This window comes from Mauremys reevesii, linkage group 22 (assembly GCF_016161935.1).
Source record: "Mauremys reevesii isolate NIE-2019 linkage group 22, ASM1616193v1, whole genome shotgun sequence".
Classification (NCBI taxonomy): Eukaryota; Metazoa; Chordata; order Testudines; family Geoemydidae; genus Mauremys; species Mauremys reevesii.
In genome coordinates, this window is record NC_052644.1 from 14523064 (window position 1) to 14549687 (window position 26624).

General features: G+C 50.7%; 1 protein-coding gene across 1 annotated transcript; it reads left to right on the plus strand.

Annotated features, from left to right (window-relative positions):
- Nucleotides 1-1428: 1428 nt before the first annotated feature.
- LOC120388720 (butyrophilin subfamily 3 member A1-like) lies at nucleotides 1429-26364 on the plus strand. The gene is made up of 11 exons (XM_039510746.1): nucleotides 1429-1501; nucleotides 3258-3605; nucleotides 4737-5021; nucleotides 9214-9315; nucleotides 9541-9597; nucleotides 10953-10979; nucleotides 13588-13615; nucleotides 19525-19536; nucleotides 23664-23671; nucleotides 23819-23845; nucleotides 25002-26364. The coding sequence occupies exons 1-11, from the start codon at nucleotides 1432-1434 to the stop codon at nucleotides 25892-25894; spliced, it is 1857 nt and encodes a 618-aa protein (XP_039366680.1). The 5' UTR covers nucleotides 1429-1431; the 3' UTR covers nucleotides 25895-26364.
- Nucleotides 26365-26624: the final 260 nt, after the last annotated feature.

Sequence of the window (26624 nt, forward strand, 5' to 3'; positions counted from 1 at the left end):
AACAGTTCATGATATTCCTAAGTGACTTGGATGGGCTGAGAAGGGAGACACACACAGGGGAGTTAGATATAAACATAGATTCTCTGGCTGGAAGGCTGCAGCGTAATACGGCTTTAATGCTTAGAATCCAGAACGATAACACACAAGGACCCAAATCAGAGAGAGACAAAGCAGAGAGGCCCAGGTCACCCCGCTTTTCTCTAGGCTGCTGTTTACATCTGCCTGCTGCTGGACCTGGATCACACACTTCCCTACATAGACCCCTGCCTGCCAACAGGACCAGGAAAACCCCCATTTACAGAGACAGCTTACAACTCCAATAGTTTTTCAAAGCCAGTGCTAGCACACTGGGGGCCCTAAGCAGGAATACTGCCCCCCATACTAAAACAAGCAGGTTCTTATAATAAAAAGCAAATAGGGTGCTCCCTTGAGCTACTCGGGTCCCTAAGCAATTGTTTAGTCTGTTTATGGCTAGCATTGGCTCTGCAGCTTTCAATGCATGATGGACAGGCTTGGAGGGAGCTGGAAGTGAAACAGAAATAGATTGCCAAATGTTAAGGGCAGAAGAGCCCATTGCATCCATCCAGTCTGACCCTGTGTACACAGGCTGGAGAACTGAGGGGGAGGACAATATCTGAGGCTCTGAGCAGAGCTGAGACAGCCCCTGCTGACCCCCACAGTGAATCTTGTTGTAATGTCTACTGATGTGATGGTCTTCTGCTGATGTCAGAGGAGGGGGAGCAGGTAGCTGACAGCGCCCCCTAGTGTCTGTCACAGCCACTGCCAGCCCCGGCCCTGTCACTCGGCAGCGTCACTTACAGAGGTTGGTGGCTTCCGGGCAGGCTGATCTATAGAAAGGTGCCTAGGTGTCACCACTGACCCAGGTGTGAGACGAGCCCCTCTGGGCCTGATCCACACAGCCCCAGCTGCACAGCCTGGCTCTTTAGCTCACGCTGTAGAGCCCCATGCAGTGAGCTGTGGAGAGCCCCAGGTCACGCATTGGCTGAGTTGTCGCAGCTGGAGGTAGGTACAGCCAAGCCCCTTCTGCAGGGGAGATAGTGGTGTGGGTAATACTGGGGTTAGCTCAGAAGTGGCCCTGCTCTGCTGCAGGCTTCCTCTTGTCGCACTGGAATCGGGTGGACACCTGCACCAATGGATGGTCAGAGACCCGACAAGGGGAGGAAATGGGGGTGGATACATGGCACTGCCAGGGGGTGGAAATTCCTAGTGCCAGGCCTGGGCAGGCAGCAGAGCATCCTGGGTGGGGTGAAATCCTCTCCTGTCCCTGGGGAGCTGCTCTGCCTGGGAGCAGAGTGGATCAGGTCAGATGATGGATGGGGCATGTTCCCTGCACTGCCGACCCCTCATGCAGTCTGGGGAGTGTTAACCATCCCTGCTCTCTCCTTACAGGTCCCTGCCCGGGGTGTTCCTATGGCGACATGGTGGCAGCTCTGTGTGTGCAGCCTGGGGATCCTCCTCCGGGCGCCGTGTTCTCTCTCTGGTAAAAACGTTTGAATCCCAATTATTGCCCTCCCTGTCCCCCATGTACACTGCCCCCTGCTGGGCTGGGTAGGAGCATCAGAGGCCCAGTGTCTCCTCCCTAGGTTCTTATTTCTCTTGCTTTTTTGAGCCTTTGGTCACACTCTGGTCACATTTTCAAGCTTTTCTCTGCAACCACTAGAGCTAGAAACTGACTTTTGTTTTACATGAAAGCTGAGATTCTCACAGAATCACGTGCCTCCAGGAGCTGGGGTTTATGAAACACACATAGTAGCACAAGAGCTGGCAACACTTAGTATGAAAATCTCCTTGGTGGCTTTCAAAATCTCACCCTTATCCCTCCCCCTGTAGCCACACAGTCAGTGTCAGGTGCTGCAGCTTGGCACCAATTGCTCTACAATTGACCCATGGTGGGACAGACGAGTGTGGAGACCCTTCAGACCAGTCATTCCCAAACTGTGGGGCACGGTCCTCTAGGGGGGGCATGGAGGAACATTCGGGGGGGCATCGGGGCTCAGGCCGGCCCCCATGGGGGATGGGGAGGGAGTGCCACCCAGTCCTGCTCTGCCCTCAGAAAATCTCAGACCCCAGCCACAGTCCCACTCGCCCTTTGCCCCAGCCCCAGCTACAGTTCCACTATGCTCCCTGCTCTGCTCCCAGCCCAGCACAGCTCCAACACCAGCCACAGCTCCGCTCCACCCCCAACACAGCTCTGACCCCAGCCACAGCTCCAGCCCCCAGCCCTAGCCAAGCTGAAGCCCCAGCCGCATCTCCACTATGCTTCCAGTGCAGCTTTGAACAAAGCCACAGCTCCAGGCCCCAGCTGTAGCCGAGCTTCAGCCCCCAGCTCCACTCTGCCCCCTGCTCTGCCTCCAGCCCGACTCTCCTGTCATTCCCTCTCCAACCTCAGGCCAGCTTCACCTCTAGCCCCAGCTCCATCCCTACCCCCAGTTCTGCCCCCAGCTGCTCCATCAGCCCAAGCTGAGAAAGTCTTGGCTGTGCAGTAATGGAGGGTGGTGTAAAAAGATTCTTTTATTGGTAGCAGGGACACAACAGGAGAAGTCTGGGCACCACTCTTTCAGACACAGCTATGGTGCAGACATCACGTAAATCACCTTCAGCTGCTTAATTTCCCCCAGACACCCACCAATCTCCAGAAGGGTGATTCCCCATCTAAGTCAGTTTCTTTTTGGGGTATTGAATCCATAGAAGGGACGTGCGACGGTCCAAAGGGCCATCAAAGACCCGATACTCTCAGGCCAGGCAGAAGCCCTTTGAGGTGGCCTCTCAGCAGCCATTGTGGAGCTACATAGAGCTGAAACCGGTCCATCAAAGAAGTTGCTCACACTGGAAAGAGCTTGTAACTGGGTGCCATGGGGCTGTGCAGGGCTCTATAAACTGGCAGGTGGCTTCTAGATGGAGCCATCCCTTGCCAACAGAGTGTAGGTAGATTGCAAGACAGGCACCTTTGGAGGAGTTTCCAGGGGATTGTAGGACAGCATTGGAGGACTAATTTGTGCCAGCTGTGGTCTGGCTGCACTGCCCTGCGTCCACACTGAGAGTAACTCAATTGAGCTACACATGGCTCAACCTTGGGAATCTTCTGCTACAAGCTGTGCGTGGCTGAGGGAATTCTGTTTAGCTCAGTGATGCCCTCTCCTCTGACTCACTTTGTGTTTGTACGGCTGGGCCCTGGCTCAGTGATGACCTCTCCTCATTCCTCTCACTCACTCTGCTCCTGGGGTTGTCTATTACAGAGAAGTTCTCCCTGGCTGGCTCCCCACACCCCGTGGTGGGGGTAGTTGGCCGGGATGTGGTGTTACCCTGCCAGCTCTCACCCGCGTCCCGGCTGCCCAGCATGGAAGTGCGGTGGAGGAAAACTGGATCAGGATTTATCCCGGTTCACAAGTACTTGGATGAGGGTACCCAGGACCTGCCGGGGGAGGGTTACCAGACCCGGACGGAGCTGTTCCTGCAGGATTTCAGCAGTGGGAACGTCTCCCTGAAGCTGAAACGGCTCCAAGTGTCAGATGATGGGAAATACCAGTGTCTTGTGAGGAACCTAGAATGGACCCAGGAAGCCACCATTGAGCTACGGGTTGCAGGTGAGATGCAGCACTAGAGGATGCTCAGCCTGGGCAGCCAGAGCACCCTGTACCCCTGGGGCACCCCAACACTGAGCCCAGCATGGCACCTAGGGTCCTGTGCTGCAGGGAGCTGTGTGCAGGACTCAGTAGGGGGCACTTTCTCCTCGCAGTCCGCACTGACCCCAGTGTGGTACCAGCAGGGTCAATGCTGCATTAAATGACCTCATTTCAATGAGATGTAAAGCTACAGTCCTCAGGCCTCATGCTCATGGTGGTGCTGTTTGAGGGAGTGGGACCCTTACTCCCATGTTCTGCCCAAATCCCAGCTCAGGTGACAATTATATTCGGCCTCCCTAAAACTCTCCCTGCAGTGTCCAAGGGCTGGGATATTGTTTGTTATTCCCTGGAAGTGACCCCGCGTTCAGTGCTGCACAGGGGCAGTGGAAGGGACGGTCTCTGCCTATTGAGCTCACTGAGTAACGTAGCCCCAGACAATATAGTTCAGAAACATCAAGCCCCCCCGTTAGGGGCCCTCCTGTGATAATGCAGAATATTGAGGTTGTTTTAAATCATCTCTCATCTTTGGTGGCTCCTAGTCCAAAGGCTCCGCAGGAGACATGTGCTTTTAGGGAGAGATTTAAAGGAGGGGAGGGTGGTTGTGTGCAGCACAGGGAGAGAGAAATCTAAGCAGGAGGGGCGGCTTGGCCTGGGGCACCATTAGCAGTGCAGGAGAAGGACACCAGAGGGGGCAGTATTAGGAGGGTGGCACAGGAGGAGTCGTAGCAGTGATGTAGGGAGTGTCACCATCCCCCACTTCCTGCTCTGTACTGAAGTGAAGTGATTCTGACAGTTGCTGGGCTCCATCCCAGATGTAGCTGCATTTCAGCAGCTGGTGCAGTGATCTCTGTGTAGCAGTTTCACCCTGTACATTCCTCAGTGAGATTTCAGGGTACAGTGCTCTATGGAAATGCAAGATGGCATTATTTAATTCCTCCAGTCGTCAGGATGAGGGATCCCAGGGAGGCTTTGCACATAAGGGAATGGAGTTTTCCAGCCACAACCCCCTCTACACAGCAGTAGCTGGGGAATCACATGGTGCAACCAAATACACAATTTCCTGATACACACACTCTCTGACTCTCCCTGCAGCTGTGGCTCCTGTGTTCATTGATGTGCTGGGCCCCTGGGGCCAGGGGATTGGTCTGGCCTGTAGATCCGCAGGCTGGTTCCCCAAACCCACACTCCGGTGGGTTGGAAAGAACGGGCAGAACCTGTCGATAGAGATTGTGACCAACGTAATTCAGGACAGGGAGAACCTGTATACTGTTGTGAGTCACGTGACTGTCACAGAAGGGGAGGACAATGGAGACATCGGCTGCATAGTGCGGAATGGACTGTTGAAGACTGAGCAGAGATCTGCCATTCACCTCTCAGGTGAGTTCCTTCCCAGCCCTCCATGCAGAATGGGTGGTTGTTGTTAGTACTGCCCAGTGTTGTGAAGGCTGCTAAGTTGTTATTGCTGCCAGTGTTGCTGTTGTTGAAGTTCCACGGATGCTCTTAAGTTGGAGCAGCATATCAATTGCTCAGACATCAATGTTATTCATCCGAAAGAGCACAGGCTCCGTTCGGTGTTGAAGGTGCTCAGCCAGGTTTATGGTCAAGAAAAGTTGGTACTATTGGCTCATAGGAGCTACAGTTACACTAACACGTGTGTGCTTGTGACATGATACCTGCTCAGTCAGTTCACCAGGATGCTGTCCCCGAGACTAGTACAAAGATGCCCCTTCTATGACTTCTCCTACAAACAAGTTACTTATTTCACTCCAGACATGGCTAGTGACCAACCCTTACTCATTATTTTGTCATCCCATCATTATCCTACAAGAGGTCAGTGTTTTCCTGTACCATCTCTTAGGAAAGTGTTTACATAGTTACTTGAGAGATCTGTTATATCATTGCACCATCCTCTCCAGTCAGGAATGTGCTTACTTGGTGCGCTGTTATTTTTCCAAGGCCCAGTCTACTCTGGTTCACAGCCTTTTAGTTATAGCTAGGGCTCCAGCAAGGCTTACATGGGAATGTGGGGCCTGAGTCACTTGAGAACTGCACTCAGCTAGAGCCTATTTCTGGTACTGAGAGAGGAAATGTTCTAACCTGATTTGTGGGGCTATTAATGATGGAGATTTCTGTGATCTGGACAAACTGCCTGTCAAGATCTGGGCTGAGTCTTGTAAAATGAACTCAATATCATTCTTGGAGGAGTTGGCACATTTGGTTGATAAAGGTAACTGTGCTGACATAGATTCAGGGTGTGTCTATACTAGAAATGCTACAGCAGCAATGTGGTAGGGTAAACACTCAATGCAGTGGTAGAAGGGGCCCTTCTGTGGCTGTAATAAATCCACCTCTCTGTGAGGCGGTAGCTTGGTTGATAGAAAAACTCTTCCATCGACCTTGTGTCTACACAGGAGCTTAGTTTGGCTTAAATACATTGCACAGGGAGAGAAATTTTTCACAGACCTTAACAATGTAATTAACCCAATCTAACTTTGTAGTGTAGACTAGGACTCAGACTCTGTAAGAGCATTGGCTTAGTTCTGTTACCTAGGTTCCCCTAAAAACCAACCCAGGGTCACACTTGTATTAGTTTTATTACAATGCCTCTGTTAGGTCAGATAGAAAAGAGATGGAACTTATTCATACACGCACACATTCACTGCATTCATACCCTCATGCACCCTCACACTTACACAGGCAGAGAGTTACCGGAGACAGCATGGAGGCCGAGAAGCCAAAGCATGGTAGATCTGGTGTGTCTGTCTGCGGTCACAAATCCAGGCTGCTGAGAGGGTCAAGAAGCAGGGGCTTGTGTGCATGCCTTCTTCCTGTTATTTTGGACCTGGGCGGCTCCTGTCATGTACACTGAGTTTCCTTTCTGTGTCCGTCACCGAGAAGCATTCCCAGACCAGTTCCTTTCATGCATACAGGTTCTTTTCTTTACAGCACTTCATGACTGCCTCCTCAGGGCAGATTATATCAGACACACCTGGCTCTTCTCTCCTGTGTCCGGGCTTCTCTCTCCTTGCAGTTCCTCTCCGCCCAGTCTCACATACACTCCCTTATTCACACTCCCTCGTGCACACTCTCTCTGAGGGATGGGATATTACAAAGCTTGGAAGTTCATACAAGTGGCAACCTGAAAAGGCAATAGAGCTTGCAAAGGTTACAAAACTTAAAAGGCTATGCTAAAACAATAACTGAAGTTACAAAGTCTGCAAAAAGGTTGCAGAACTTAATGATACAAGTTACAGATCTTACAATTGCATTTGAGCGGAGGCTTTACATAACAAGTTCTGCATGAAACTCTGATAACAAAAATTAGCACTGTATAAAATTGAGGTAGCCCATATTAAATGGATTAAAAAGTGGCTAACTGATAGATCTCAAAGTAATTGTAATGGCGAATCATCCTCCAATGGAGATGTTTCTAGTGAGGTTCCACAGGGATCTGTTCTGGGCCAATGCTATTCAATAGCTTTATCAAAGAGCTGGAAGGAAATATAAAATCATTGCTGGTAAAATATGCAGATGATCCCAAAATTGGTGAAGTGGTACATAATGATGGGGACAAGTCAGTACTACAGACTGATGAGGATTGCTTGGAAAGGTGGGTTCACACAAACAACACGGTGTCATGGATCCACAGGACCAGTGCAATGGCCTGAGTGAAAATTCTTATTTTGTCAAACAAGTATTTCAACATGGTCAAATACCAGGTCACACATCTCTGAACAAATAATACAGGTGACACTTACAGAATGGGAGACTGTATCTTGGAAAGCAGTGACTCTGAAAAGGACTTGAACGTGAGCTCCCAGGCCGATGCTAGAGCTAAGATGGTGAACAGAATCCTTGTATGTATGAATGAGAATAGCTAGCAGGGGAAAGTAGGTGAAATTACCTCTATGCATGGTGTTAGTCAGAGCAGGAATGGATACTGTGTCTAGTTCTGGTGTCCTGTAGCGAGGCGGTCACCCTGCTCTGGCTCGAAAAGGGTTAAAATCCAGGGCTGGGGCTGAAAGCAGCTGAGGGAGGCTGATTGGGTAGGCAACCGCAGATGTGGCCACACCCTATTAGGGTCCAGCTGGCCCTGATAAAAGGGCTGGGTGCTAGGTAGGGGGAGTCTCACTCCACTGGTGGAGGGGGGAGGACCTGGCTGCTGGCTAGAGAAGGGTATCCCAAACAGAGCAGTGCTGGGGAAGGACAGGTGGAACTGGGGAACTCTGGCCAGGCGAGTCTCCAGGCTGAGGCCAGGCTAAAAGGACCTGTTGGGGTACTGAGGCTGCAGTGGTACAGCCAGGCCAGGAAAAGGCAGCAGGTCCAACACCCCTCCTGCCAATGATGATTGGCCACTTCAGACTGCAGTTTGTCCCTGAGGGAAGGGACTAGATGAAGACTGGCAGTGGGTCACTGAGACAAAGTGAGATTAGGGGATTGGGATTCCCCAGGGAGGGGAGGACCCTGAGTGTGTGGTACTGCCAGGGGCCAGGCTGTAGGGACATGGGGCATGAACTAAAGAGTGATGGAGATAAGGGGAGGAGCAGGCAGCAGCAAGGGAGACACTGGCCAGCAGGAGGCGCTCTGAAGATGGAAGACCACCAATACCAACCAGCAGGAGGCACCGCGGCAGTGAGTGCGCACCATGCTTCATGCCCACACTTTCATATGGGCAGCTGACAAATTGTAAATTGCTCAGAAAATAACCACAAGAACAATCTGAAGTCTGGAAACCTGCCTCATAATCAGAATCATAGGAGCTCAAGTTATAGAGCTTATTCAAGCAAAGGTTAAAAGGTGACTTGATCACAGTCTGTAAGTACCTACACAGGGGGAAGATTTCTGACAGTCGATAGGTCTGATGGCTGGAAGTTGAAGCTAGACAAATTCAGACTAGAAATAAGGTGAACATTTTTAACAGTGAGGGGAATTAACCATTGGAACAAGTGACCTAGAGATGTAATGGATTATCCCTTACTTGGAATCTTTAAACCCAAACTGGGTCTCTCTTTCTATAAGAACTGCTGTGGCTGTACCAGAAGTTCTGGGCTGAATTCAGGGATCAGTGTGGGAGGGTCTCTGGCCTGGGTTATACAGGAGGTCTGACTAGATGGTCATAATGGCTCCTTCTGGCCTTAACATCTATGAACCCATCAACTCATAACACACTGGGGCCAGCTAGGAAAAAATGTTCTCTGCAGAACTTATCTGGACTGGACGTGGTGACTGAGAACTGGCAGCTGTGTGACAGTGACTATCTGAGCAGCCAGCTGGTGCAGGCAGGGCTGGGCAGGCTGGACATGGAGCTGCTGACTGTTGGCTTGTAGCAGTGGGAGGGATTTGGGCAGAGCAGAGTCCTGGTTCTTGGAACTGATGCTGCTCTGGCTTCTCCGGTTTCAATGGCTCCATATGTGGCTGTGATTTGAGTGTGGAGGGGATGTTTCCTTCATTCCCATGGATTTCTGGGCTTCCTGATCCAGGACTCAGCTGTCAACCCAAGTGGCAAACCCCATTCTCCAGTTCCAGGATGGGACTGTGCTCCTCACACTCTGTGCTCTCTGTTTTCCAGGTGACATCTTCCCCCGGGTTTCTCCCTGGCTGGCTGCATTCTGGATACTGTTCACTCTGGTTCTCATTGCTGCTGGAGCTTGTGCATATTTTGGATACACAGGTAATGGGAATATGTTATTTGCATGTTTAGAGCCCGGCCCTAGAGGGCACTGGGCTGGGGCACGGGAGTATCTTATTGTTCAGATATTGACCTTTGGTTGGTTTTAGGAAATAAACCAAACTAACAAACACACTGGAGTCCCCAGCCCCACCTGTATTAGCGTATTGCTCAGTGTTTCCCCTTCCTTCCCTGTCTCACTGCAATGTCTGATTCTTTGTCTTATAGCAAAGCGAAAGGCCTCTCAGAAGAAACGCTCTAAAGAGGAGGCTCTGTCACTTCTTGGTAGGTCTCCTGCTCTAGCCCTTGCTCTGTCTGTTGAGATGTCTGAGGTCTGTGATGCTTGGTGTTATCTGTGGCTCAGTGCAATGAAAAGGACAGAACTGGGAGGTTTCTGCCTAGTGCTTCCTCATCCCGCCAACGTTCTCATACACCCTGATGATAACAGGTTGGCAAATGTGTATTTTGCTGCAGATACGCAAGGGTCCATGCTTATGAGATTCCCTGCATATGGGTGGGGCAGGGACACAGGCCTGCAGTAACAAATCTGGGTCAGATTCTGTTCTACTAACCATGGACAATTGCTCGGTGGTTCTATTCTCCTTAAAGGTAAATACACTGCAAGGTCAATGACTCTCTGTGAGATGATTCCATCCCTGTGACTGTAGAATGCACAGGACACAGGGAGGGTGATTAACTCCTGGCACAAGCTCCCAAGACCAGTGGGGAATTCTCCATCTTTTGATGGCATCAGATCCAGACTGGGCACCTTTCTGAAAGCTGCTGTAGCTAAATCTACGTTATTGGGCTCAATGAAGGAGGGACTTTGTGAGATTCTCTGGCCTGTGCTCTGCAGATGATTAGAGAAGATGACCTAATGGTCCCTTCTGGCCTGAAACTCTATGAATCTATGACATTTACTCTCTTGTGCTGTGGTAAAAGACACAGCAGCACCTTTTTTAAAAAAGTCCACACGTCTAATTTATTCCACTGTGAACTTTTCTATATTTAATAATGATATTGGTTTGCATTGTGATGGTCCTGAGTGGTGCTGACCCATTCTGCTGGGCAGTGCACAAACACACATGGAAGTATACATGAAAGGTGCAAAGAACATGCCAGCACGGTGACTGGGGTTCTTAGGGCAATCACAGCGTGGAAGAGCCCTGAGGCTCCCCCTCTTTCACCTCCTTTGCCTTCTGCCATGCGCCCTTGTGGTCACCATTCCTCCAGCTGGGGAGGGCTGGATGGGGCTCCCCCAGCAACCAGTGCAGTTCTGTAACCAGCTACAGGGGTCGCTATGGAGTAACTGACCCCATCCCAATTGGTTCTACTAGCCCTGCTGCACCAGCCCCAGGCCTGCGCTACACACAGACCTGTCCTAGTTTAATTCAAGGTGTGTTTTGAAACCTAATTAGTTAAATTGATGCAAATGTGTGTGTAGACAAGGGCTAAGGAGTGAGAGACTCCCTCAGGTCTCCTGTGAGTTGGTGCATATCACTAACCACCAGCCCTGCTCCTGTCAAACCTGCCGGCTCCTGCATTGGGGCTGGGAGTGTTGGCATGGGATGTCTGTGACTAACCCGTCACTAGGGAGTGTGCAGTCTCTGGGTCTAATGCTTTTCTCTTCCCCATTTCAGAGACTGAGAAGAAGACCCGGGAAGCAGGTACTTGGCTAAACCCTAGTAAATGTGTGTTTGTGATTTCATACAATAATGAGATAGAAATATCAACACATACCTAGGTGCCGACTTCCCCTCTAGCCGTGGGGTGCTCGACCACGCCCGTCCGCGCTGGACCCCAGCTCACTCCACTCCTTCCTCCAAACCCCTGCCTCTTCCCACCCCTGATCCATCCACCCTCTGCCCCCATTCCAACCTTTCCGCCAAGTCCCTGCCCCTGCTCTGCCCCTGCCACGCTCCTTTCCACAAGCCCCCACTCTGTCTCTTCCCCGCCTCCTCCTCTTAGTGCACCAAGTCCCCACTCCTCCCACTTCCTCCTGGAGCTTCCTGAATGCCACAAATCAGCTGTTCATAGTGCTCTGGAAGTGCTGGGAGGACAGGGAAGGAGTTGGTAAGTGGGGCCACCAGCAGGTGAGAGGGACGGTGGGGAGGGATGCAGAAGCGGGAGCTTGGCTGCTAGAGGGTGCTCTGCACCCACTAATTTTACCCTGTGGAGGCCTGGAGCACCCACAGAGTTGGCACCTATGACCACATACAATGTACACACTTCAGTCACCTTCCTGATCATCTCCCCCTACCCTGGAAATAAACAAACACTTCAGATTTTGGAGCCCACATTCTTAACAACAAAGAGTGAATTTAATGCGTCTGGAATGGCGAGGCTCAGGCTATGTCTACACTGCCCAAAGGTTCAGGGGTGTGAAAAACAACAAACACCAAAGAGCTGCACTGTAACCACCCCATGTGGATGCTCTGGTGTGAACTAAAAGGTTCCTAGTTCACATGAACAGGGTCGTGTTTGAAGAAGACTATGTCAGTGTGAACTAAGTACCATTTAGTATGCACCACCAGCATCCACATGGAGCTATTACAGTGCAGCATTTTGGTGTGTGCTGCAAATTACAGTCACGTAGGCAGGGACGGCTCTAGCCATTTCGCCGCCCCGAGCACGGCAGCACGCGGCTCCGGTGGACCTCCCACAGACGTGCCTGCGGAGGGTCCGCTGGTCCCGCAGTTCCGGTCTGGAGCTGCCCCTGCACGTAGGCCAAACTACGAGGCTGTGTAGTCAAGCCCTTAGTGAGGGGCTGGGCAAACTTCCTCCATGAAGGTCTGTGGCTACATCTTGATTCTGACCTGCAAAATCCCTGCTATTTCGATGCTGGGCTCCCTGCATGCACACCACTCTGCCAGTGCCTTTCAGTGCCCAGCTGCAGCCTCCTGCTATTCCAGCCTTAGCTCCTGACAGAACTGCCAGTGTCTCTGAATCCCCACCCACAACTGCTATGTTATCCCAGACCTGTGTACCTCAGTCCTGTCCTCTGCCCCCTTCCTTGCTAGTCTAGGCCTGGGCTGCGAATAAACAGAGACTCCAACCCCTACTATCCACTGTATACAAGTGCACTCTGATGGGCCCCACCACCCACATTATTCTATTAGGAACCAAGACAGGACCTGACTCCACGTCTCTAGAGGTGGACAGTAAATCCACTGCCACACGGCCCCACAGAGCAGTTCCCCAGCTAAGCTCCTGCCAACAACTAACCCTAGAGTTACACACTTGTGAAAATCAGCACCACAAAGGGATTGCCCGGCACAGAAATAGGAGGTCTGAGGCGGGGTGACAGACTGCAGCAGTGCAGGCCTCTCTCTATGTGATACATGTTCTGGTATGAAATTCCCTCTCCTCATTCCCTGCAGTGACATCACTGGGGGTGCTGCCCCCTATGGCAATTTGTGGACTCTGTTTAGGAGCTGATCTGGGACCTTCTCTGTTGTTCATTAACAACAGTTTTGTCTGACGTGTCCTGCCAGCTCTGAGACCCTTGGCTTATTGGTTAGGTCTACACTGCAACTGAGAGCGAGATTCCCAGCGTGGGTAGCCAGACACATGCTAGCTCTGCTTGAGCTAGTGCGCTAACAGTAGCAGTGTGGCTGGGGTACCAGGGGAAGAGGCTCAGAGTAGCCACTTGAGTACGTACCCAGGGGGTCTGAGTGGGTTTGCATTTCAGCTGCTACCCCAAGTGGCTGCACATGCTCCTCTTGCTACCCAGCTACTTTTAGCGCACTGGGTCAAGCAGAGCTAGCACTTATCTGCCTGCCCAGACTGGGGACTCAGTCCCAGCTGCAGTGTAGATGTACCCAAAGACAACCCCAAGTCACTGTTCTTGGAACAACCCTTGCTAAACCCATGATGGTCTCCTTTTCTTTTCTTCTCTTCCCAGATCGAGATGACCTGCTTAAGACAATTGGTAAGTTCATCCACCTTCCCATTGGAGCCCCGGCAGAGGCTCCCAGCCACACATGGTGCTGAGTAGATTCAGAGGCACCAACGCCACAGGGTAGGGCTGAGTGAACAGTTCAGGCAAAATCAGAATCACATTAGAGTCACCCCAGTCCCATCGCAGCCCTGTGAGCTCTCTGCAGCAGACACGGGGTTACCTGCCCTCATGCCTGGATAGACAGACAGATGTCACCTTGCCTGTGACAAGCTAAGGTCAAACACGTGTTCTGATACAGTAAGAGGGGCCCAGCCACTTTGCATAGATGACTGTAGCAGTGCAGGTTGTTCTAGGCCATTTCTCAGAACGTGGAGATGAGCAAGAGACCAGACTCAGGCTCATGTTTTTATGTTTTGTCTTCAAGGCCAGATCCCAGCTCTGAGCTCCAATCTTCTCCAGGTCCGGCTGTCCCCTAGTTCAGGGGTTCTCAAACTTCATTGTGTCATGACCTCCTTCTGACAATAAAATTTACTACATGACCCCAGGTGGTGGAGGGAGGGGGGTGGGATGGATTGAAGCCTGAGTCCTCACCAGCCCCACCACCCTGGCTGGGGGGATCAGAGCCAAAGCCCAGGCCCCACTGTTCAGGGCAGAGGCAGGAGGGTCAAAGCTGAAGCCCAAAGCAAGGGACCTGTAACCGTCAGCCACACCAAGGACTGAAGTCCTTGTGCTTAGGCTTCAGCCCTGGGCAGTGGGGCTCAGGCTTTGGCTTCAGCCCCAGCCCCAGCAAGTCTAATGCCAGCTCTGGTGACCCTGTGAAACCAAGGTCACGCTCCACTTTGGGGTCCTTACCCACAGTTTGAGAACCTCTGCCCTACTTATACCTGGAGTGTGCAGCTTTGGTGCTCCAAAGGGCTGTTAGTAACACAGAAGAGGAATTCCCCTTACATGGAAGGGTTGAGAACGTCAGAGCTGTATCGGGATCCAGACCCACATTTTCCATCAAGGTTTGATGCTTTGCAAATCCCAGGGCTCCTAACCTAACCGCCAGCCCTGCTCCTATCAAAGCTGCTGGCTCCTGCACTGGAGCTGGGAGTGTGGCTGTGGGGTGTCTGTAACTAACCCCAGCCAGGGTGGTGGGGCTCGTTATGGGTCACACAGCACGTCTCTGATTCTAACCCTTTTCTCTTCCCCATTTCAGATAATGTGAGGAAGGCCTTGGAATCAGGTACTTGGATAATCCCTAGTAAACGTGTGTTTGTGCTTTCACACCATGACAAGATAGAAAAAATCACTTCCAGTATCATGGGCAGCAGGTATAATAGGCCAGGGGAGGCTCTGCACATTGCAGGGTTTGGAGTGAAGTTTTTCCTTTATTATGCCCCATGCAGGGGTGGCTCAGGAAGCAATATGTGCTATTCAGCTTCCTGGGTTCCTCAGTAATCTCCCTGGACTTGTCTGAGGCTTGCCCGGGGCTCCTCCATCTGAGGGGGGGGAGCAGGGGGGCTCAGGGCTCTGGCCACCGGGGGAATTGGGGGGCTGGGGGCTCCGGCCACCAGGGGGGCGCTGGCAGAAGGGGCGGAGCCAGGGGCTAGCCTCCCTAAAGAGGGACTCCATCCACTGCCCATAACCTACACACACAATGTAGGGACTTCAATCACCTTCATGATCATCTCCCCCTGCCCTGGAAATAAACAAACACTGCAGAGGTTGCAGCTCAAATTTCAGTATTGTCCTTAGAAACAGACAGTGAATTTAGTGTATATGGAATGGTGGTACTTAGTCAGGGTCTGGGCAAACGTCATGCAATTCTATGGATACATCTCAGTTCTGACCTGCAAAATCCCTGCATACACACAGCTCTGTCAGTTCTCCTCCATCAGTACCTGCAGCCCACTGCTATACAATCCTGGCCTCCCACACCTACAGCTCTGATGGTGCCCCTCAGTCACACCACCAGCAGTCCCCTGCTGTCTCAGCCATGGTCTCCCTCCCACATAGCTTTGCCAGTGCCCTCAATCCTGACCTGCAGCTAATGGTGGCATTAGGCACCTGTAAGCTGTACAAGTGCAGGGAACCCCAAGGCTGCAAGGGGCCCTCTGAAAGGCAGATCTGGCCCACCATGCGTCAGCTGCTCCATCTTGCTCAGTGCTGCCCATGGCTCTGAATGGTGTCCTCCGCACAGCATGACCTCGCACACACCACACATGCCAGGTCACTGGTAGAGACCTGGAACTGAGCTGTGCAGGGGGTCCCCACGGCACAAACACCACCACTGCCTGCAGCCCCCTGCTATCCCAGCCCTGGGCTTCCTCCCTGAGCTCCAGCTCTGTTGGCATCCCTCAGTCCCCACCCACAGCTTCCCTGGCTATTCCAGCCCTTGGCTCCTCAGTCCTGTCCTGTTTCGCCCCCTTAAAGTCTAGGCCTGGGCCTTGAATGAACAGAAACACCAAACCCTCCTGTGCTCTATATGGGCTTTGTGAGATGCACACTGATGAGCCCCACCAAACACATTGTTCCACTAGGAGCCGAGACAGCACCTGACCGAATGTCTCCAGGGGTGGACTCTAAATCCAGTGTCACACAGCCCCATTGTTGCCGGCCCAAAAAGGCCTGAGGCAGCAAACAGTGGTTCGTTGCCCGGTGTGCGTCGCACTAATTATCACACCAGGGTGGAGAATGCAGAAAAAGTTTATTTGAGCTCAAGTAAGGTGCCAGGGAGGTATTTACAATCTCAAATCCTGCACACCGATACAAACTGTGTGTGTCTCTTCTTATACATGACTCCAACAAGGCATCCTTATTACCCCCCACTAGTCTCCTCCCCATATAATAGGCATATTGTATAGCTGGCAATTACATCAAACAGATTAAATCATTCTTGACAGCAAACAATTCATCTTGTAACTTTTCAAGGCTGTTACCTTGGTTTACTTCTGAATTTATTACTTTGCCTCCCCTCTTTCTAAACTAAACACAAGTAGGGCCCCTATTTACTATCTCCTGCTGTCCGTGTTGTACTGATAAGGAGCAGTTACACATTCCATTCTCACTTCTAACCTGGGAGTTCAATCAGAGTTTAGACATGGAGGCACTTTGGACAAGCATAAAATAACTTTGGTCCATTCAGGCCTGGTACAGAAAAGCTTCATTAATACTGTGGTTTTTCTACCCTCCTGAGTTATCTAGGGATATGCCTAATGGCACCAACACCATGGACCCTCCCCCAGCTAAGTTCCTGCTGCCAACCACTAACTCTAGAGTTACACACTTTTGCAAATCTTCACCACAAAGGGATTGTACGACCCAAAAATAGGAGGTGTGAGGCTGGGTGACAGGCTGCAGCAGTGCAGGCCTCTGTCTATGTGATACATGTTCGGGTGTGACGCTCCCTCCCCTCATTCCTGGCAGTGCCAGCAGCTTTGGGTGCTGCCCCAGGGGCAATTTGTGGGCTCTGTTTAAGGGCTGATCTGGGACCTCATCTGTTGTTCATTAACAACAGATTTGTCTGCCATGTCCTGTCAGTTCTGAGACCCTTGGCTCATTGGGTGCATCTAAACTGCAGTCAGTGCCAGTCCGAGACCAAATGGTGCCCCAGGGAAGGAGTGTCTTCGGTGACCTCCTCCATTTGTTAAACTTTTGAATGCCTTATTTTTATTGCACTTGTAGTCCATTTCACAACTTTGATGGGTGATTTTCATGCATGCTTTATCCGTGTCATATAAGACGATACATTTGCATGCTAGGAATCATAAATCATGCAATATAGAAACAAACAAAGAATTTGTTTCCTCTAAGCCTATAGAAACTTTTTAGTTTTAACAATAGCTGAAATGTACTTATGTCAAGAAATTGAACTGTGCACCAACATATTAAATAGTATTACTGCAGGAGGGAGCCTTAGAATGTTAACTCTAGTCCTTTAGTTCAAAAGGTCACTTTTCTCACCTTTGTCCTTGCAAACTGAAGCACAATGTCAGAGAGATCCAAAGACTTGCCAATGGCATTTTCAAGCAATAAAATAGCAAGAGATGTCAGGCTGTCGTTGGCTATTGTCGACTGAAGATATGTTTTAATGAGCCTAAGCTTTGAAAAGCTGTATTCACCGCTCGCAACTGTGACCGGCAGTGTGAGCAGAATCCTCAAAGCTATCCACAAATTAGGAGAAGTGTCCTTCAGCTCTACATCATGAATGAATTGGAGAGCTTGTAGTGGTGAGTGCTTTCCATGTGGCAAAATGTAATGGATATTGTCCAACTCAACATAGAGGTCTTTATCATTGACGTCCGAACATTCCCCGTGTGTCAGTGTCAGGTGAAAGTCTGAACAATTGTTCAAGAGTATTTTCCTGTCTGCCAGCAGCTTACTAAGGTCACATACAAAACCTCCCAGGTCTTTTTGTGGTGCTTCATTTGTTTGAATCTTTCTTCAATGGACACTCAAGCAGTGATCAAAAAATCTCCCTCTGGAATTTTTCTTCCAATCTTTCTATTACCTCATCTCTGCCCTCATAACCACACTTTCTCTTCTGATGAATACGAGTTTCCTTGAAGACAGTCTCAACTCCTAAGTTTTCCACCATTTCTTTGGCAGCAGTGATGACATCTTCAAATCCGTTGGCTCTCTAGGTCACAATGAAATCAAGGCAGCTTCTCATTAAAGTAGTAGCGGTTGCAGTGTCCGTCAACTGAGTTTGTAATGCCTTGCTTACAATGTTTACTTGGAACAGGATATCATGTCAAACCACCATTGAGACCAGAAATGTGAAGTCAGTGATATGGTTTGCCAGGTTTTGCATCTCGTGTCAAATTCTGACCTCAGTTTTACTCAACTATGCCAGTTCCATGAAGGTGTCGTAAATCTCAGTTCCTTGGTACCTGTAACACGGCGGTACTCACCCCTGCCGCGCCTCCTGCTGGTTGGGCTCAGATTGTCCCACAGTTCTGCCCTGGAGCACCCTCAGCAGGCTGGTGACCCGCCTGTTCGCAGGCCCCGGCGTCCGTCCCTGGACCCGGTGCCCCCTTTCTATAATTGGGTCTCCCCCTCCCAGGGGAACCCCACGCTACTATCCCCACGTTGCCTCAGTAGTGGCTACTGACAGTCATGGTCTAGCCCCACATCCTGGGGCAGACTGCAGTATCAGCCCACTCATCACAGGCAAAGGGGGTTTGGACCTGCTGCTTCGTCCTACCCCGGGGCTGCCCTCTGCAACCCCCAGTACCTTTGGCCCTTTGCTAGGCCGCAGCCTGGGGCTTTCCTGGCTGGAGCTTCCCTAACTCCTCGGCCTGTCCCCCAGCCCTGCTTCCCTCAGGTATCTAGCCTCAGCCTCTAAGCAGCCAGGCCCATCCCTCTCTGAAGCAGAGAGAGACTCTCTGTGGTCTGGCTTCCCTGCCTCTTATAAGCCCCAGGGCTTCAGTTTGGGGCGTGGCCCCAGCTGCAGCCACTTCTTTAATCAGCCCAGCTTCCAGAGCCACGCCTCTCAAGCCCTGTCAGGCAGCATTTCAAAGCCCTCAGGGCCGGAGCAGGGTCCACCCTGCTACAGTACCTCACTGGCCTTATGCTGTCAATGCAGCTCTCTCAGTGAGTGTCACTTAGCAGCTTCATGGTCAGATTTGTAACATTGTCCGTGAGGATCTTCCATCTGATACTTGATGTTGAAAAGAGGATGTATATCCTTTGCAGTACTCCAAAGAGAGAGAGTGAGTCTAAAGAAGATGACACTGCATCTTACACAACCAGGTTGAGGAAATAGCACACAGAAGGCATGAAGACAGCTTTTGGATTTAGCGCAAGAATCCTTGCCTGGACACAGCTGTTTCTTTCCTTCATGTTTGCACCATTGTTGTAGCCTTGGCTATGGCAGTCCCAAAGCTTTATTTTATTCTCATTCAAAACATTCATAAACAGTTCTGTTAGGCCTTTTTCAGTAGTGTCGTCCACAGACAAACAGTGTTCCTTTACTTATATACAGCTATCCCTGTTGTCAACAAATCTTACTGTAAATGACATCTTTTCACTGTGACTGAAGTCGGAAGTGCAGTCTATTATTACAGTGTAGTACTTTGCATGTTATCAAGCACCTTCTTTGCCATAAGATCAATGAATTTGTTTTGGATGGTTTTGCTGTCCATAGTTTCTTTACAAACTACTCGACATAGGTGCTTATGCATAACATCACCGTATTTCCCAAGGAGCTCTACCAAAACATTTCTGTTAAGTTCAGTTTATTTATTCAGCTTGAGCCTGGACTTGACCTCCATACACTTGGAGTAGGCTGTAAAATGGTCAGGTGACTTTTCATGTTGCTTCAGAGCATCAACTACGTTATGCCAGTAGTTGTACCCAGAAAGTGCAAGCAACAATTTGGCATTCTTGTCAAATATTTTGCAACAAAACCAGAACACTTTGTCAGTTGCTTTTGAGTAAACTAGCCAACACCGATTCAGTTTCTCACCATTCTCGAGCACTCTTTTGCAGTGTGACTTTGAGATATGTCACTTTTGCTCATTTACCGGGTATGTCATATCCTTGATTTTGCCCAGCCCATTCAAATTGTACGATCCATATTGGCAAAGTTTAGGATTGCTGTCCATAAATTAGAATCAGATATATCGATTTGTGGTGTGCAGTTTTTCTCACTGCTGTTTCTGTCATCATGCGAGGCTGATTCTTCTTCATGTAAGTAGGGTCTGAATGAGCTCTCCCCTGATAGCTAGCTGGGAGGGGGAGAGACTTCAGGAGCAAACTATATTTACATGAACATACCAACTCTGCCTAGATATCCACCAGATAGAGCTGTGTTACTCAAAGTGATCAACGTTGGCTGGTGATGGGTTACAAATCACTTTAGTACAGAATGCAGAGGTAGTGGAATGCTGTTACCAATGTTGTTGTCATTATTGTATGAATAAAGGGGAGCAGAACTGTGCTTAACCTGTCCCAAATGAAGGGCTCACCCTCAGCTGAAAGGACCTCGTTAAGCCAGGGGCTTCAATATCAGAGCCCTGTGAAAGTAAGAGGGTGGGAAGAGGGGTCCTAACCAGAAGATGTTGACGCTCTCTCTCTATGGGTCTCCAGTCTGATTTAACCTTTTCCTCCTCACTATTCAAAGAAAGAATTAAATAGGCTCCATTAGGAGCCTCTTTGTTATTTTAAATGCTCAATCAGGGTTGAAATTAGTTGTGGTGGTTTCTGCCCTGCTTGCTAAGAGCTAAAAATCATTAAGCAACTGACCTGCAGCAGTCACAGCAAAGAGGTGGCAATAGAAGATGACTGATGGGTAGCCACTGGTGAGCAGATAGCTGAAAGGGCAGCCAGCCAGAGCAAGTGCTCAGAGGGTGGAGAAAGTAAGGTGCCTTCTTCCTCAGGTGGGAGGTGAACTCACACAGGTGCACCTCTGAACCCTGGGTCTTCACTGACCAAGGACAACAACTTTAAGTGGCATATGGTGAGGGAGCAGAGGAGGGCACAGAAAAGAAACTTTTGGTTGTAGAACTCAAGAACGTGAGGCAGAAGACACTGCCCCACATATTCTGGGACGGGTGTCCTGCTCACAGTTTTATGGTTATGAATCGTGTTTGTGCATTTTCCCTAATTAATGTCAGGTGACTTCCCTCCTTTCATTAAAAGTTTATTTTCTAGACTCAGACTCTGCTTCAGAGTGGGGAGGTATTGTCTCTCAGAAGCGCCCGGGGTGGTGTGTAATTTTCCTAGGTTACTGGGTGGGGACTTGGCTGGTTCTGTGTTGTATTGTTGAAAAGGTACCCCTAGATACTGAATGGCTCTGGTTGCTGCCGGCTCCACATAGCAGAAGGGTTATTTATCATTTCTCTCCTTTTCATGGAAATCAGATTTTTCTTTGTTGTTACTCTCCTTTTCATTCAAGCCACATTCTTCTTTATCATCACTCTCCTTTATGCTGCCAGGAAAACAGGCCAATTCTCCATCACTTTCCTCACATTTCCATTCTTTGTCTTCAGATAAATCTGATAATTCCTTAGAAATAGGATTTCCATCATTTACACTTCACACCTCAATTTCTTCTGCAGTGCCTAAAGCCCAGTCTATGTTGTTCTGTTTCAGATATTTTCCAATCAAATTTGTCCCTTGCTGCAAACTAGATTGCAACTGAGATTTTTGCTTCCTATACTAAGCTCCTGAAGGCTTCTTTGGGGGCATCTTTTATTTTCTATGGGGGAAGACAGACAGTATTAGGGAGAGTACAGAAGTCGGAAGTAGATTTTAAGAGCCCTTTAAGTTGACGGAATGGGGTTGGTTGTGTGGATGCATCCATTTTAAAGTCAGCCTAACGCAGCTAAATTCGACCCAACTCTGTAGTGTAGACCAGAGCTTAGAAAGTCTTCAAACATTACGTGTTAAGCATGGCAAAAGAAGTAACAGTATTTATTTTATATTGTTGCGTACATAGGGATTTGATAGATATCTCTGGTGTCTCCTTAAATATGTCCTTCATTAGTCAATACTTACACTCTTCAAGTACACTTTCACAATTACACAGTAAAACAAGATTCACAATATCACAGCTGGGCTCCCATTTCACTTTAGTTCGTTCTTATAGCTCACTGACTGACTGGTGACACCGTCCTTCTATATCTGTGAGGGCATGGCTGACAACATTCTAGAAGGTTCAAGGAAAATGTAGTTCTCAGAAAGTCTGGAAGGTTCCACAAGATTCTACAAAGGTCTAGAACATTCTAGTAGGTTAGTGAAAAATGAATCCTCATATGGAATACCTGAAACATATTACTTCAAACATTCTATTTTCCCTTTTGTTGCTAACAACAAAAACAACACGCTGGACTTGGTGCCACCCCCAATCCCAGTACCTCAGATGGTCACCTGGGTCGCCTCCCCCTAAATACACCCTTAATGGAGCTGGGACACCTTCCCAACTTGGGTAGCGAGACACATGCAAGTTCTGCTTGAGGTAATGCTAACAGTTGCAGTGTGGTTGCGGATAGCAGGTGCAGTGGTTCAGTGTAACCATCCAAGTATATACCCAGAGGGTCTGGGCAGATTTGTACTAACCCAAGGCACTACCTGAGCTACCCCCAGCTACCTGGCTGCTTTTAGCTCACTAGCTTGAGCTGAACTAGCATGTGTCTGCCTGCCCAAACTGGGAACCTCACTCCCAGCTGCAGTGTAGATCTACCCTATGTTTGGAACAACCCCACGTCACTCTGTTTGGAACGACCCATGCTGAATCTGAGTCATATTAGTCACTCCAGTCCCACGGCAGCACTGTGAGCTCTGCAGCAGACACAGGGTTACCAGCTCTTGTGCCTGGTTAGACTAGGGTGACCATGTGTCTTGTTTTGGCTGGGACAATCCCTTTGTTAAGCCCTGTCCCAGCCAACCCGACTTTTTTGGCAAAATAGGGCATTTGTCCCGTTTGCTCTTGACAACTTGGTCAGTTGGGAAGAGCAACGGGGCAAATGCCCACTTCTGTCAGTAAAGTGGGGTGCGGTGCAGAGGAACGGGGAGGGGGCGAACAAAGATGCCAGCTCCAAGCAGGGGGAGGCTGGGCTGGAGAGGGGGAAGGGTTCCAGTGCCTGGGGGGCAAGTAAGGTTCCAGTGACCAGTGCCAGCCTCAAGCAGGGGCCAGACAGGGTTTGAGTGACCAGTGACAGTCTTAGGGGGGATGGATGCCTCAGGCAAGCAACTGAGGCCTGTCCTGTGGGGAGGGGGCCTTGGGCCAGCCCCATATGGTGTCCTGTTTTCCCTTTGGGAAATATGGCCACCCGAGGTTAGACAGACAGGTGTCACCGGGCTTTTACCATCCAATGCCAATCACATTGTTACGATGTAGCACGAGGGACCAGCCGCTTTCTATAGACGACTGCTGCAGTGTACGCTCCTCTGGGCCATTTCCCACAATGTTGCTCACGTTTCCATGCTTTGTTGCCAAGTCCATATCCCAGCTCTAAGCTCAAATCATCTGCACGCTCAGAGCCATAGAGGGCTCCAGACAAGCACCTTCCATCAAAGTGGGATGCTTTGCAGATCCCACCCAGGATTTTATCCTATCAGTCTGCCTTTAAAATACCCAGTCTGCTAGGGGCCACCACAGCCAAACAACAGCTTCTCACAGGCCTGAGTTCTGCTCTGAGTGACACGAGTGTAAATCCAGATTCGTTCCAGTGAAACACATGCAGTTATTTTGGATTTTCAGCATCACCACTGAGAACAACACTTGCTCCAGTCCCTGATACTAAGATACAATATAAAGACATCCCTGAGAGACAGGCATTGCAATTACCAGAAATCTCTGGTACCTGGGATGAACTGGGACATTTCTCCTTCGGCAGTGAGGGACCCTGAATAATGTATAAAGTGATAACATTGTCACAGAGCAGCACCCAGAATTGAGTCCTCTGCCTAAATGACAGGGAATAACACTGTCTCTTTCCATTTCAGACAAAGCGGTCAGAGAGCTAGGTAAGAGAATGTGTTATCATGTCACATTTCACATTGCACGTTTCCTTGATATCTGCCAATGATCCCCCCCCCCATGGCATCTCCTATGGGAACGAGTTCCCTGCATTTGCCGTGCCTCTGACCATATTTGTTCCTCTTCCCTTGCAGATTTCAGGAGGGCTCGGAGCTACATGGGTGAGTGGGGCTGAACAGATTCTGTGCTGGGATTAGTAGTATCACTGTGATGTCGCTGAGCTGTCAGAGGTGTGGGAGGGGGCAGGCAGGGCAGGGCAGGCTCTGGCTGCAGAGCCATGGGGCTGGATGCCATGTATGGGCCCTGAATACGCCGCTCTGAGCTGTAAGTCTCACCCCCGGGCAGTTCCCTCCCAATCTACCCTTAGTCCTGATTCCCCCCGCCTCATCTCCATTGGCCTGTCAGTAATGATCTGTCCCATCAGTGATGATCCCTAACCTTTCAGCTCCCCCTACAGCCCCACTCAGCCCTCCCTCCGTAGCCTGCAGAGTCTTCAGCCCCCTGGACACAATCCATGGGCCCCCAGGAGCAATGTTCCCTCTGATGTTTTACATCCATGTGCAGAATCAGTTTTGTTATGTGCACCGATATGGAGGTGATGTCTGGAGGAGGTGGGGCCCAGGGGTTTGGCGTGTGGGATGGGGCTCATTGCTGGGGCAGAGGGTTGGGTTGCAGGAGGAGGGTGAGGGGTGGGAGTGAAGGCTCTGGCTGGGGGTGTGGGCTCTAGGTGGGGCTGGGGATGAGGGATTTGGGGTGCAGGCTGCCCTGGGGCTGCAGCAGGGAGAGAGGACTCCCCCCTGCCCTCTCTCACCACAGCAGCTTCTGGCAGGGGGAGAAGCGCCTCTCCCGAGCCATAGCAGCTCTGGGGTTGGGCTGGGGCTAGGAGAGAGGCACCTCTCCTGGCCTGTGGCAGCTTTGGGTCTGGGTTGGGCAAGGAGAGAGGTGCCTGTCCCCGCCTGTGCAACCCTTGATCGCCTGTTGCACAGCCGCACAGCTTAGCAGGAACTTTTCCCAGGAGCCTTAGCCCCTCTCAGGGACAGATCCTGTACAGGGGGAAGTGAGAGTATACAGGAAGTCCAATCCCCCACTCCAGCTCTCCCCACCTCACCACCAGCTCAGGGGTCAGGCCCAGTCACAGCCCTGGATCTCCCTGGAACCCAAGGCTGGATCCAGGCTAGCTGTGCCAGTCCCAGTAACCACCCCAACCCTTAGCCTGTCCTTCACTCCAGATGTGCTGGCTGGAATCTCTCTCCTGTCGGATTGTGGGGTCCCCGACTGACCCATGGCTAATGGGGATATTCTGGTTTCTCTCCCCAGTTCCTGTCAACCTGGATCCAGATTGCAAACACCCCGAGCTCACCATCTCTAAGGATGGCCGAGGAATCCAACAGGACCCTGCCTCCCTAGGGCCAGCTACCCCTTCTGAGGCCCTGGTTGCTGTGGGGAGGGAGGGGTTTGTGTCCAGGAAAGATCATGATAAGGAGAGAGGGATTTGCCGCGGGTACTGGGAGGTGGAGGTGGGGAACAGCCTGGACTGGGAGCTGGGAGTGCTGAGTGAGTCTGTGAGGGAGAGAGTGAGACAGGAGAGGCTGGAGAGACTCCCTGAGGAGGGGTGCTGGGCTCTGGGGAGATCTGAGGGGCTGTATCACCCCGGGGAGGCCAACACTGTGATCCAGAACTTGGGTGTGAGGCTGACAGTGGTTGGGGTGTATCTGGATCTAGAAAGGGAGAGTCTCTCATTTTATAGTGTCAATTCAATGGCCCTTATCCTGGAGATTCCTGTGGAAGGTTCTGAGAAATTGTTCCCATTCCTCAGCACTGGTCACGCTGCGGGGAAGGACCAGGGGAAACCCCTCAGCATCTGCCCCTCCAGTGACTGGGATTTCCCCCAGAAATTAGGAGTTAGTGGGTCTGATAGTCAGGGAGATTCCAGAGCCCCTGCACAGACCCCTGCCCCGAATGACAGGGAAGGGGCAGAAAACAGCACAGGACCTGCCATAGGAAAAACAGCCCCATCGCCCGGACAGCACCCAGCTCCTGCAGACAAGGAAGTGGAAAAAAACAGGGCAAGGCAATCTGTGGGAGAACATTTCCTAAAGCTCTTCTCCAGAAAACGGAGGATGGGGGATAAAACACAGCAGGAGCATCAACAATCAGAAACACCCCCCAGACAGAAGGGGAAAAAGAACAGCCAAAACCCCCATGTCTGAAACCCACCTGCCGAACTCCTCCCATGGGCAAAGAGAATCATGAAAGAAAAACACCAAAAGAGGTCTCTGGAGCTGACTCTTCTCCCAGGCATACCAGGGACAGGATATACGTTGTGTGAATCAGACCCAAACGCTGACACTTGGGAAAGAACCTCGCTCTAATGGGAAAGTGGGGAAATGGTGACACGTCAGATGTTTCCTCCTGATCCCAAACTCAAAAAAGAACCTCAGCAATTCATGATAATGCTTTAAACCAATCCCCTGTTAAATCAGAATGTGCTAATTGGAGGGAACTGCGTTAACAGGATTGTTAAATGTAGGAAATTCATTACACATCAGTTGGGGGATGCAGAGGGGAAGAGTCTTGCACTGGCACTGACTCACTTCCATTGCACACACACACATAGGTGCCAACTTCTCCTGGCACCGGTGGGTGCTCGTGCCCCCTGGGTCCACCTTGACTCCACCCCTGTCTCACCCCTGCCCCACATCCCATTCCAACCCCTTCCCCAACTCTGCCCCCTCCCTGTCCCTATTGGACTCCTTCCCGCCCCATCCCCACCTCTTCCCTGCCTCCTCCCCTGAGTGCCCCATGTTCCCGCTCCTCCCACCTCCCTCCCACAGCTTGTTACGCTGAAAAACAGCTGTTTTGCGTTGGCAGGCGCTGGGAGGAGAAGTGAGGAAGGTGCGCTCAGGGGAGGAGGTGGAGGTGAGCTGGGGGGGCAGGGAG

What these genes read in the sequence shown, in the direction of transcription:
- LOC120388720 (XM_039510746.1), top strand. Translation starts at nt 1,432, where the DNA reads ATGGCGACATGGTGGCAGCTCTGTGTGTGCAGCCTGGGGATCCTCCTC. An exon ending in GGCGCCGTGTTCTCTCTCTG is followed by an intron (nt 1,502 to 3,257) that starts GTAAAAACGTTT and finishes TGTCTATTACAG; the next exon opens with AGAAGTTCTCCCTGGCTGGC. An exon ending in GAAGAAGACCCGGGAAGCAG is followed by an intron (nt 10,980 to 13,587) that starts GTACTTGGCTAA and finishes CAGAACGTGGAG; the next exon opens with ATGAGCAAGAGACCAGACTC.